This window comes from Oncorhynchus gorbuscha, linkage group LG11 (genome assembly GCF_021184085.1).
Source record: "Oncorhynchus gorbuscha isolate QuinsamMale2020 ecotype Even-year linkage group LG11, OgorEven_v1.0, whole genome shotgun sequence".
Lineage (NCBI taxonomy): Eukaryota > Metazoa > Chordata > Actinopteri > Salmoniformes > Salmonidae > Oncorhynchus > Oncorhynchus gorbuscha.
Window position 1 is genome coordinate 42,137,884 of NC_060183.1, and position 14,183 is coordinate 42,152,066.

At 40.2% G+C, this 14,183-nt stretch overlaps 1 protein-coding gene across 5 annotated transcripts in view; it reads left to right on the forward strand.

Annotated features, from left to right (window-relative positions):
- The window catches only part of sec16a (SEC16 homolog A, endoplasmic reticulum export factor), a 68,396-nt gene that overhangs the window by 30,816 nt on the left and 23,397 nt on the right, over positions 1 to 14,183 (forward strand). For all 5 annotated transcript variants that reach the window (XM_046369670.1, XM_046369671.1, XM_046369672.1 and 2 more), the window contains 4 exons: positions 3,958 to 4,200; positions 4,480 to 4,577; positions 11,550 to 11,631; positions 12,426 to 12,543. In XM_046369670.1, coding sequence (XP_046225626.1) covers positions 3,958 to 4,200; positions 4,480 to 4,577; positions 11,550 to 11,631; positions 12,426 to 12,543 — 541 coding nt within the window. The remainder of the gene's footprint in view (positions 1 to 3,957; positions 4,201 to 4,479; positions 4,578 to 11,549; positions 11,632 to 12,425; positions 12,544 to 14,183) is intronic.

Here is a 14,183-nt window from a genome sequence, read left to right on the forward strand (position 1 = left end):
ATAATTATGACATAATATTGAAGGTTGTGCAATGTAACAGCAATATTTAGACTTGGGGTTGCCACCCGTTAGATAAAATACCGAACGGTTCCGTATTTCACTGAAATAATAAGCATTTGTTTTCGAAATGATAGTTTCCGGATTCAATCATATTAATGACCAAAGGCTCGTATTTCTGTGTGTTATTATGTTCTAATTAAGTCTGATTTTATAGAGCAGTCTGACTGAGCAGCAGCAGGCCCGTAATCATTCATTCAAACAGCACTTTTGTGCGTTTTGCCCGCAGCTCTTCGCAAGCACAGCCCTGTTTATGACTTCAAGCCTATCAGCCTAATGGCTGGGGTAACCAATTTGAAATGGCTAGGTAGTTAGCTGGGTGGGCGCTAATACTGTTTCAAACGTCACTCGCTTTTAGATTTGGAGTAGTTATTCCCCTTGCACTGCAAGGGCCGCGGTTTTTGTGGAGCGATGGTTAAAGATGCTTCGAGTGTGGCTGTTGTCGAGTGAGGAGAGGGACGGAAGCTGTACTGTTACACTGGTAATACTAAAGTGCCGATAAGAACATCCAATAGTCAAAGGTATATGAAATACAAATGGTATAGAGGGAAATAGTCCTATAAATACTATATTAACTACAACCTAAAACCTCTTACCTTGGAATATTGAAGTCTCATGTGAAAGGAACCACCAACTGTTCTCATGTTCTGAGCCAGGAACATAAACATTAGCTTTTTTACATGGCACACATTTTTACATGGCATATATTACTTTCTTCTCCAACACTTTGTTTTTGCATTATTTAAACCAAATTGAACATGTTTCATTATTTATTTGAGGCTAAATTGATTTTATTGATGTTTAATATTAAGTGTTAATTCAGTATTGTTGTAATTGTCATTATTACAACAAAAGAATGTTTAAAATCGGCCGATTTTAATCGGTATCGGCTTTTCGGTGCCTCTAATAATCGGTATCGGTATGGGCGTTGAAAAATCATAATCGGTCGACATCTAGTACACTAGACACTTCAGGGTCGGATTTAAATACCCCTGTTATAGACCGTTGCATCAGACATATTTGTTGTGTGTACAGTTCATTCAGAAAGTATTCACATTTTGTTATGTTACTGCCTTATTTTAAAATTGATTATATAAAATGTTTTCCTCATCAATCTACACACAATACCCCATAATGACAAAGCGAAAACAGGTTTTTAGAAATGGGAGACTGGGAGACTTGATTTTCAGTGGCGGGGATTGGTAGACTAGCCAGAATCGAGGGAAAGATGAACATAGCAATGTACAGAGATCCTTGATGAAAACCTGCTCCATAACACTCAGGACCTCAGGACACCTTCCAGCAGGACAATGACCCTAATCACACAGCCAAGACAATGCAGGAGTGGCTTCGGAACAAGTGTCTGACTGTTCTTGAGTGGCCCAACCAGAGCCTGAACGAACATCTCTGGAGAGACCTGAAAATAGCTGTGTCGTGACTCTCCCCAGAGGATCTGCAGTGAAGAATGCAAGAAAATCCCCAAATACAGGTGTGCCAAGCTTGTAGTGTCATACCCAAGAGGACTCAAGCTGGAGACTTACATTTCCCTCACAAACTTTAAACATCAGCTAACCAATCACTGCAGCTGTACATAGTCAATCTGTAAATAGCCTACCCAATCTACCTACCTACTGCTCTTTTGCACACCAGTATCACTTCTTACACACCATCTGCTCATCATCATCTGCTCATCTATCACTCCAGTGTAAATCTGCTAAATTGTAATTACTTTGCTACTATGGCCTATTTATTGCCTTATCTCGTCATGCCATTTGCTCACACTGTATATAGACTTTTTTTTAATCTATTGTGTTATTGACTGTACGCTTGTTTATTCCATGTGTATCTCTGTGTTGTTGTTTGTGTCGCACTGCTTTGCTTTATCTTGGCCAGGTCGCAGTTGTAAATGAGAACTTGTTCTCAACTAGCCAACCTGGTCAAATAAAGGTGAAACAAATAAAAAAAGAACTCAAGGCTGTAATCGCTGCCAAAAGTTCTGAGTAAAGTGTCTGAAATCTTATGTAAATATGATATTTAAAAATATATATTTATATATAATTATTTTTTAAATAAATATAATATATATAAATAAATTGCTTTGTCATGGGGTATTGTCTGTAGATTGAGGGGGAGATTTAATACATTTTAGAATACTGCTGTTGTGACAAAATGTGGAATAAGTCAAGGGGTCTGAATACTTTCCGATGGCACTGTATGTGTAACTGATTGATGCACACATACACACACACACTACATGTTAATGTTTTTAAATGTATGTCAATTGTAAAGTCTGGTCTGTAATGTATTTTTGTTGTGTGTCAGACCCCAGTAAGACGAGCTGTCTCTAATTGGGATCCTAATAAATCGTTGCATCAGACATAGACATCAGACGATTGTGAAGACCACATACTCTTTGGTGTTTTTGTGTGGTTACTGTGTGTGTCAGTATGGTTCTTTGAGGGCGCGAGTGTGTCTATGGCAAAAGTCTACTTCTCTTGAGGTCTAGTCTATCAAGCAGTGAGGATAGTGTGTGACTGACGGTATGTCTTGGTTTGCACAGTTATGACTGAAATTATTTGCACCATTTTGAAAAATATGAGCAAAAAAAGACTGTATAATACAAAAACTGAGCTATTTTGTATGCCCCAAAAAAATGGTTGTTTGTTATTTTATACAAATGCTCAGAGAAAGACATTTTGTTTAAGAAGTTTTTTTTCTCAAAGATAGTGGTCAAAATGATTGGTACCCTTTCTTTCAAGACTCCTACACCCTGTCCTTGTGAGGATAATGGCACTGAGCCTTTTTCTAAAATGTTTTATGAGATTGGAGAACATATTGGGAGGGATCTTAGACCATTCCTCCATACAGAAATCTTTCCAGACTGTTGATATTCTTTATTTGCGCTTATGGACTACCCTCTTTAATTCAGTCCACAGGTTTTCAATGGGGTTCAAGTCCGGAGAATGAGCTGACCATTGAAATATGTTGATTTTGTGGTCAATTAACCATTTCTTTGTGGATTTTGATGTGTGCTTGGGGTGGGGCTGGGTGATTTATTTTAAGGCTGGGTGAATTAATTTGAGTTTGAGAATTAATTTGAATTAATGTTTTAGGCCAATGTCCCAAATCAAGTTTCTTGTTTTTATGAGCGTTCTATGTCTTGTTGGTCTCTTCTCCTTCGCTCCTACTGTGCTGTGTGCACCTTCCCACTCGCACACACACTTCTTCCTCTCTTGGTCCAACCGAATCGTCATATGGACACCGAATTGCTTAGACATTATTTTACTGTAATAGATGAGAACTTAACCTTTCTAACGATACCCTTTTTATGTCTCAACTCAAAATGTAGAACAAAGCAGACCATAATAAAACAAGAGTATCAATGAACATGTTGTGGAAAAGGTTTACTCAGTTTCTGACGCGCATAGCATTAGATTATTCCTGACTGTTAGAAATGTAGTATATTGAACTTTTAATTCCGCATCAAAGCTTATTTAGATGTTTTTATTTATTTAAACAAAGCTTATTTAGAAAAAAAACACATTGAGATGTATATCGTGACCCACCCATAAGTTTGAAAGAATCAAGATATGATTTTTACGCCATATAGCCCAGTAGCTTGGGGCAATTGTCTTGCTGGAAGATCAACTTGCGGCCAAGATTCAGCCTCCTGACAGAGGCAACCAGGTTTTTGGCAAATAAATTATTTTCTTTGAGCAATTTGTATTAGTATAAAATAATTCTAATGTAAATTTGTTGTTGCATACAATATAGCTCAGTGTTCTATATTTATAGTAATTTTTGTTTATCTTTATCAAGGGTGCCAATAATTTTGGCCATGACTGTGGTGTAGGCATATATCTAAACAACCCTCTTCCTTGATCTTCCCTTTTCTCTCAGACAGTGGTTGGGACTGACATAGCTGATCTGTTGCTGAAGGAGCATCGCTCAGTGTGGTTGCCGGGCAAGTCACCTAACGAGGCCAACCTGATTGACTTCAACAACGAGCCACTGGCGCGGGCCGAGGAGGAGCCTGGGACGGGACCATTGTCCCTCCTATCAGACACCTTCATGACTGTCCCCGAGAACATAGGCAAGGAAACGGAGCGCTTCAGAGAACTGCTACTATTTGGTCGTAAGAAGGTATGAATGCCATCTACCTTGAATTTACTGGGTTATGTTAAGTGGGAGAGTAGGAGGAAATGTGTTTTTTAGGAGACCATGTGAAAAACATGCTTTGCGACATTGTAACAGAATCGTATGAGAACTTTCCTTACTTCTAAAATGCAGTGAAAGCAGGATAAAATTGCAGAATGTGCTTGTATGGGAACTTGATGCATATTCAGAAATTTTGACTGTGTGGTGTAATTACGTGTACTATAGCTATATGTGTTATCCTTTTTACTACCTGTGCTTGTGTAGGATGCCCTGGAGGCAGCCATGAAGGGAGCTCTGTGGGGCCACGCCCTGCTGCTGGCCAGTAAGATGGACAGCCGGACACATGCTCGCGTCATGACCAGGTGAGTCAAGAGAAAGCATACAACCCATGCACATCGAATGGCTTTAGTCAGGGGCTTCAGCAAAAAAATAAGATTCTAAACACAGATCTATGCTGCTAGCCTGGTCCCAGATCTGCCAAACATGGTATGATAACGATCATAGGAGTTGGCTATACAGCAACAGATCTGGGACCAGAGGGTTATACTAGGAATCTAGCTAGATCTACTCAGGGTTTTCTAAAGCTAGCCAGCTTCAGTTAGCTTCATCTATGTTATGAAGGTGGATGGATAGTGATCCTTAAGCTACCGCTAGCTTGAGTAGAACTCGGCCATGCTTGTAACTGCGCATACATGTTGCATGTGGACATCCCAGCTAGTCAAACGCCGAACTCTTTACGAAATCAAAATGAAAGAGGTTATTCAGCAGGCTAAGGTGGGAAATAGGCTACTAGAAGAGCAGTCTTTCTTTTATTCCTCGTGTCATTAATGCCGTCTTTGGTGTGAAATGCACAAGCACCTTTATCCCCTCTATCAACATTCTTTTTGTATTAAGTTATATGAAAGTTTCATTGCGCTTTAAGTTACAAATTCACCCTGTCATAAATGGGTGGTGTGATTTTGTATTTGGATACAACTATTTCTAACACAGCATTTGAAATGTTTAATTTGTCTTCCTCAAAAATGGTCTGGAGAATGAAGAGATGATGGAGGGAATCTAATTTGATTGGTCCTCAACTCGAAGCTCAAACACATAGGTTCTTAAGAATCTCATATATAAAATATATTTTAACACTAACGCTTTGTTGGTCACCACATGATTCCATATGTGTTATTTCATAGTTATAATTCTACAATGTAGAAAATAGTAAATAAATAAAAACCCTGGAATGAATAGGTGTGTCCAAACCTTTGACTGGTACTGTATATATATATTTATATTTATTTTAACTGACTTGTCTAGTTCAATAAAGGTTAAGAACTCATTCTTATTTACAATGACGGCCTACCCCGACCAAACCCTCCCCTAACCCTGACGATGCTGGGCCAATTGTGCGCCGCCCTATGGAACTCCTGATCACGGACGGTTGTGATACAGCCTGGGATCGAACCATGGACTGTAGTGATGACTGAGATGCAGTGCCATAGACTGCTGTGCCACTTGGGAGCCCAAAGAATATAAAATATTCTTAAGTATTTATACTCTTTACTCAGTACTTTATTGAAGCACCCTTTGTCAGTGATCAGCTTCAAGACTTCTTGGGTATGACGAAGCTTGGCACACCTGTATTTGGGGAGTTTCTCCCATTCTTCTCTGCAGTTCCTCTCAAGCTCTGTCAGGTTAGATGGGGAGTGTCGCTGCACAGCTATTTTCAGGTCTTCCCAGAGATGTCCGATCGGGTTCAAGTCCGGATTCTTGCTGGGCCACTCAAGGACATTCAGAGACTTGTTCCGAAGCCACTCCTGCGTTGTCTTGGCTGTGTGCTTAGGGTTGTTGTTCTGTTGGAAGGTGAACCTTCGCCCCAGTCTGAGGTCCTGGGCGCTCTGGAGCAGGTTTTCATCAAGGATCTCTCTGTACTTTGCTCCGTTCATCTTTCCCTCGATGCTGACTAGTCTCCCAGTCTCTGCCGCTGAAAAACATCCCCATAGCATGATTTTGCCACCCATGCTTCACTGTAGGGATGGTGCCAGGTGTCCTCCAGGCGTGACTCTTGGCATACAGGCCAAAGAGTTCCATCTCTGTTTTATCAGACCAGGGAATATTTCTCATGGACTGAGAGTCCTTTAGGTTCCTTTTGGAAAACTCCAAGCGGGCTGTCATGTGCCTTTTACTGAGTAGCTGCTTCCATCTGGCCACTCTACCATAAATGCCAGATTGGTGGTGTGCTGCAGAGATGTTTGTCCTTCTGGAAGGTTCTCCCATCACCTTCGCCCAGATCAGCCAAGACACGATCTTATCTCAGGAGCTCCACAGACAATTCCTTTGACCTCATAGCTTGGTTTTGGCTCTGACGTGCATTTGTCAACTGTGGTTCTTTATATAGACAGGTGTGTGTGCCTTTCCAAATCATGTGCAATCAATTGAATCTACCACAGGTGGAGTCCAATCAAGTTGTTGAAACATCTCAAGGATGATCAATGGAAGCAGGATGCACCGGAGCTCAATTTCGAGTCATATAGCAAAGGATCTGAATACTTATTTAAAGTATTTGTTTTTTATTTTTACCAAATTTTGCACAAAAAAATCGAACCAGTTTTTGCGCAGTCATTTTGGGGTATTCTGTGTAGATTGATTTAACATCTTGGTGACGGGGCAGTATTTTCACGTCCGGATGAAATGCATACCCAAATTCAACTGCCTGCTACTCATCCCCAGCATATTATTCGTAGATTTGGATAGAAAACACTCTGAAGTTTCTAGAACTGTTTGAATCATGTCTGTGAGTATAACAGAACTTATTTAGCAGGCGAAACCCCGAGGACAAACCATTCAGATTTTCTTTTTTTGAGGTCACTCTTTTCAATGTGTTTTCATTGGGAATCCAGATTTTTAAGGGACCTTATTGCAGTTCCTATCGCTTCCACTGAATGTCAACTGTCTTTAGAAATTGGTTGAGGTTTTTCCTTTGTGTAATGAAGAAGTACGGCCATCCAGAACGAGGGTAACTTGAAGTGTACTGTTTGAGGCGTGTGACCAGAAAGCTAGCTACAGTTTGTTTTGCTCCTGTATTGAACACAGATCATCCCATCTTCAGTTTTATCGATTATTTACGTTAAATACCTAAAGTTGTATTACAAAAGTAGTTTGAAATGTTTTGGCAAAGTTTACAGGTAACTTTTGAGATATTTTGTAGTCACGTTGCGCAAGTTGGAACCTGTGTTTTTCTGGATCAAACGTGCCAAATAAATTGACATTTTGGATATATATCGACGGAATTAATCGAACAAAAGGACCATTTGTGATGTTTATGGGACATATCGGAGTGCCAACAAAAGAAGCTCGTCAAAGGTAAGGCATGAATTATATTTTAATTTCTGCGTTTTGTGTCGCGCCTGCATGGTTGAAATATGGGTTCTCTTTTTGTTTACGGAGGTGCTATCCTCAGATAATAGCATTGTTTGCTTTCGCCGATAAGCCTTTTTTAAATCTGACATGTTGGCTGGATACACAAGTGTAGCTTTAATTTGCTATCTTGCATGTGTGCTTTAATGAAAGTTAGATTTTTTTATAGTAATTTATTTGAATTTGTCACTCTGCATTTTCCATGGCTTTTGGCAGAGGTTAATCCATTTTAGAATAAGGCTGTAATCTCACAAAAAATTCAAGGGGTCTGAATACTTTCCAAATGCAGTGTATACACTGGGTACGAGTACTGAGTTGATGTGCACGGGTATGAGGTAATTGAGGTAGATATGTACATTTAGGTAGGGGTAAAGTGACTAGGCAACAGTGTCGTGTCTTTACTATCATTAAATGTGATACATAACAAACAGTAGATATTGGTTACTAACAATGATACAACGAAAAGGTCAGCCTGTCTTTCGTGGTTGTAGGTGGTTAGAATGGATATTACAGATTACGTTCAAAAAAAAAATCATAGAATAGATGTTTCGGCAGTTGTCTGTATTCTCATTCCAGGTTTATGTCATTTCTAGCTGCGGACTAGTGATTCTTGTCTAAGATTTGCTCTTATTCTGTAAGGATCGATAGTCTCAGAGTTTAACCATTTCCAGCCGTGTAGCCAATGCTCCTTTTGGTATAGTCTTGTCCTTTTGGTAGAGTTGTAGTTTAACTTCTTGAGGCTGAAATCCCATTAAGGATCGATTTGACAACAGCCAGTGAAAGTGCAGGGCGGCAAATTCAAACAGAAATCTCATAATTAAAATTCCTCAAACATACAAGTATTATACACCATTTTAAAGATAAACTTGTTGTTAATCCCACCACAGTGTCAGATTTCAAAAAGGCTTTACAGTGAAAGCACACCATATGATTGTTAGGTCAGCACCTAGTCATAGAAAAACAGTCATTTTTCCAGCTAAAGAGGAGTCACAAAAAGCAGAAATAGAGAGAATGAATCACTAACCTTTGATCTTCATCAGACGACACTCATAGGACTTCATGTTACACAATACCTGTATGTTTTGTTCGATAAAGTGCATATTTATATCAAAAAATCAAGTTTTACATTGGCGCGTTACGTTCAGTAGTTCTAAAACATGCAGTGATTGTGCTGAGAGCCACATCTATTTACAGAAATACTCATTCGAAAATGTTGATGAAAATACAACAGTTATACATTGAATTAGAGATACTTCTCTTTAATGCAACCGCTGTGTCAGACTTCAAAAAAACTTTACGGAAAAAGCAAACCATGCAATAATCTGTCTAGCGTTCAGACAAGAAAGCAGCCAAAAAGATATCCGCCATATTTGGGTGGTTGACATTAGTCAGAAATAGCATGATAAATATTAACTTACCTTCGATCTTCATCAGAATGCACTCCCAGGAATGAATGTTTGTTTTGTTCGATAAAGTCCATCATTTATGTCCAAATAACTCCTTTTTGTTTGTGTGTTTAGTTCACAAATCCAAATTCACAAGGAGCTTCAGCGAGCAGGCCTTTCTAATCGACCTGGCCCAGGTATCCTGGAAAGATATTGCCCTCATTCCGTCAGTAGAGGATGCCTGGTTATTCTTTAAAAGTGCTTTCCTCACCATCTTAAATAAGCATGCCCCATAATAAAAATGTAGAACCAGGAACAGATATAGCCCTTGGTTCACTCCAGACCTGACTGTCCTTGACCAGCACAAAAACATCCTGTGGCGTTACTGCATTAGCATCGAATAGCCCCCGCGATATGCACCTTTGCAGGGAAGTTAGGAACCAATATACACAGGCAGTTAGGAAAGCAAAGGCTAGCTTTTTCAAGCAGAAATTTGCATCCTGTAGCAAAAACTCAATGTTCTGGGACACTGTAAAGTCCATGGAGAATAAGAGCACCTTCTCACAGCTGCCCACTGCACTGAGGCTAGGAAACGCTGTCACCACTGATGAATCTATGATTATTGAGAATTTCAAGAAGCATTTTTCTATGGCTGGCCATGCTTTCCACCTGGCTACCCCTACCCCAGTCAACAGCTCTGCACCCGCCACAGCAACTTGCCCAAACCTCCCCATTTCTCCTTCACCCAAATCCAGATAGCTGATGTTCTGAAAGAGCTGTAAAATCTGGACCCCTACAAATCAGCCGGGCTAGACGATTTGCATCCTCTCTTTCTAAAAATTATCCGCCGCAATTGTTGCAACCCCTATTACCAGCCTGTTCAACCTCTTTCTTATCGTTTGAGATCCCCAAAGATTGAAAAGCTGCCGCAGTCATCCCACTCTTCAAAGGGGGAGACACTCTAGACAAAAACTGTTAGACCTATATCTATCCTACCCTGTCTTTCTAAGGTCTTCGAAAGCCAAGTTAACAAACAGATCACTGACCATTTAGAATCCCACCGTACACTCTGCCTAGAAGGCCAGCATCCCGGAAACGCCTTTTCACTGTTGACGTTGAGACTGGTGTTTTGCGGGTACTATTTAAGACAAACATTGACAGTAGCTTGACCTTACTGGAAAGCTCAGTGACCTTCAACGAGGCACCGTCATAGGATGCCACCTTTCCAACAAGTCAGTTCGTCAAATATCTGCCCTGCTATAGCTGCCCCGGTCTACTGTAAGTGCTATTATTGTGGAGTGGAAACGTCTAGGAGCAACAACTGCTCAGCTGTCTGGTGGTAGGTCACACAAGCTCACAGAACAGGACCACTGAGTGCTGAAGCACAAAGCGTGTAAAAATCCTCTGTCCTCAGTTGCAACATTCACAACCGAGTTCCAAACTACCTCTGGAAGCAACATCAGCACATTAACTGTTTGTTGGGAACTTCATGAAATGGGTTTCCATAGCCGAGAAGCCGCACAAAAGCCTAAGATCGCCAAATGCAATGCCAAGCTTCGGTTGGAGTGGTATAAAGCTCGCCGCCATTGGACTCTGGAGCAGTGGAAGCGCATTCTCGGGAGTGATGAATCATGCTTCAGCATCTGGCAGTCCGGCAGATGAATATGGGTTTGGCGGATGGCAGGAGAATGCTACATGCCCAATGTATAGTGCCTACTGTAAAGTTTGATGGAGGAGTGATAATGGTCTGGGGCTGTTTTTTTCATGGTTCGGGCTAGGCCCCTTAGTTCCAGTGAAGGGGAATCTTAACGCTACGGTATACAATGGCATTCTGTGTTTCCAACTTTGTGGCATCAGTTTGGGAAAGGCACTTTCCTGTTTCAGCATGACAATGCCCCCGTGCACAAAGCGAGGTCCATACAGAAATGGTTTGTCGGGATCTGTGTGGAAGAACTTGACTGGCCTGCACAGAGCCCTGACCTCCACCCATCGAACACCTTTAGGATGAATTGGAACACAGACTGCGAGCTAGTGCCCGACCTCACTAATGCTCTTGTGGCTGAATAGGAGCAGGTTCCCACAACAATGTTCCAACATCTAGTGGAAAGTCCTCCCCAGAAGGGTGGAGGCTGTTATAGCAGCAAAGGGGGTACCAACTCCATGATTTTGGAATGAGATGTTGGACCAGCAGGTGTCCACAAGCTTTTGGTCATTTAGTTTATTTCTGTATTTCGTTTTCAATAAATGTGCTAATTTCTAAACTTTTTTTCCTCTGTCGTTATGGAATATTGTGTGTAGATAGAGGAGAATAAAATATATTCAATCCATTTTGAATTCCGGTTGTAACACAGCAAAATGTGGAATAAGTCAATGGGTAGGAATACTCTCTGAAGGCATTGTATGTACAAAAAAGTTGCTCAACTTAGAAAAAACACACAAAATAGCAGAATTAGTCAGGAGGCCAGAAGACGTTAGCTATACAAAAAGAGGTGAATGTATTGACTGAAAAAGATTAAACTTGTGATCCTTTTTTCTTTGGGTGGTCAGGTTTGCGAACAGTCTGCCCATCAACGACCCTCTGCAGACCGTATACCAACTGATGTCTGGGAGGATGCCCGCCTCAGCCACTGTGAGTATGACCCTGTGATACCTTTTCTATTTTGATAACAGATCCACACTGCTGTCTTGTTCAGAAATTACATTTTGAGATAAAAAGGGAGTATTTTTTTTATTTCATCAAAAAGAACGGAGGATTTTTAAAAATGTATTTTAATTTATTACATTTGTTTTTAATTTAAACAGGAATTTACGTTTAAAGGCCCAATCTCAAAAATGAGATTGTCTTGTGTTTAATATTTCCACACTATAAGGTGGGAGTAATACTGTGAAATTGGGGAAATTATGACAATGCCCTTTTAGTGTAATAGCTTTTTGAAAAGGTCGCCTGAAAGTTCATTCTGTTTTGGTGGGATGAAGTGTTGGCTTGCCTGGTGACATCACCAGGTGGTAAATTAGTTAATAGACCAATAAGAGAGAATTCCAAACCTGTTAGATTTCAGTTTTCCCTTCCCCACTCACAAGCCTAGCAAAATGCTTGCACAATAAATTGCTCTTTGCTAACCTATTTTTGTTTGTTTTTGACCATTTCAATTGAAAATAATCATAGTAAGTTACTTAATTGTTACCCAGATATTATATGATATTCGATTAAAATGGCTGCATTGGACCTTTAACATTAAATGTTTAAAATTTAATTATTCTTGTGGCTTAATGAACATTTTCAAGTAATAAAAAAGTGATCTTTCAGCAATGTGAAATTAAAGTTGGCTGTTCAATACTGAACTGCACTTATTGAAGAACGGATGAAGAAAGTTAATTTGGGGTCAGCACTATACTGTAAAAGTTACATAAGTGTCTCTGCAGTGCTGTGGGGATGAGAAGTGGGGCGACTGGCGCCCCCATCTGGCCATGGTGCTGTCCAACCTGACCCACACTTTGGACCTGGACACACGTACCATCACCACCATGGGAGACACTCTGGGTGAGACATCAAAGGACACATTTGTGGGCCAGAAGTTTCAGGAGAAACTCTGGTCCTTAATCACATTACATGCATAGGATGTATGGAGGATGTTTGTTGCTGAACTCTTGTGCGCTGACAAGTAAAAGTCATCGAAATGTTCCCTATCATGAATATAAGATTAAGATTTATCATCATAGTATGTAATAGTTTGTCATCAACCATGACCATCATCATCATGAGAATTATGATGGTTATTAGGGCTGGGAATTGCTAGGGTCCTTAGGATATGGTCACAATACTTAGGTGCCAGTACAATATGTATAGCGATCCTCATGGTACTATATGTATTGCGATTCAGTGGTGGTCAGTGCTGTTTTTAAGCTTAGGCAGGGCGATTATTTATTCATTTTTATAAGTATGGACTTGTTTCTATTACAGCATAATTTGGATGACTGTCATTCTTATTCCATTCACCCAGCCTAATGTAACAACGATAGATTTAGGTTACTACATGATACTCTAATTTACATGATACTCTAATTTGCCCTATACCCATCATGAGGTTGATACAACCTAGCCTATGAATAGGGCAGTGCGATTGCATCATCTGTGGATCTATTGGGGCGGTAAGCAAATTGAAGTGGATCTAGAGTGTAAGGTAGAGGTGAAATGATCCTTGACTAACCTCTCAAAGCACTTCATGATGACAGAAGTGAGTGCTACGGGTCGATAGTCATTTAGTTCAGTTACCTTTGCTTTCTTGAGTACAGGAACAATGGTGGCCATCTTGAAGCATGTGGGGACAGCAGACTGGGATAGGGAGAGATTGAATATGTCCGTAAACACTCCAGCCAGCTGGTCTGCGCATGCTCTGAGGGCGCGGCTAGGGATGCTTTCTGGGACTGCAGCTTTGTGAGGGTTAACACGTGTCGTGTCTTTACTATCATTAAATTGAAGACTTATAGTTTTTATCAAAGATTCTCTGTAATTAGTATTACGCGATCAACTGATTAATCATGTAACTAATTAACTAGGATGTCGGGGCACCAAGGAAAAATATTCAGATTACAAAGTTATCATTTCCTAAAATAACTTTTCAGATATTTTATCTGATCAATTAGTCTTCGAATTAATGCATTATTTACTTTACCTCATGTTAGTCTCATTCCAAACGTCGTAAATTGTTGGTTATCTGCACGAACCCAGTCTTCGCTATGATTCATCCATACATCAATTGTCTTAAATCATTTATTTATTACTAACTAAGTAATTCACAGAAATGCGTAAACAAACAAGGTAAATGTGGTTACAAGAAATGATAGCGGAATGTGCCCTAGTGGGCTAAACCGGCATCGCGACCTCTCTCGCTCTCTCTCTGTCTTGGTTAGAGGGGATAGTTCAAAGTGACATTCATTAATTTGTTATAGATGGATGTTTCGGCGGTTGTCGTTCCTCGCATTCAATGATACAGAATTCCTAGCTGCAGACTAGTAATTGATATCAAAGACTTGTTCTTATTCTGCCGGTATCGATAGTGTAAGAGTTTAACCACGTGGTATGGTTGAAATATTCAGCAATGATCGACAACCTTTGTTCTCTCCTTATGGAGAAAAACATGGTCTGGTGATAATTTCTCAAAGTTGGGTTTTATTCGGAAT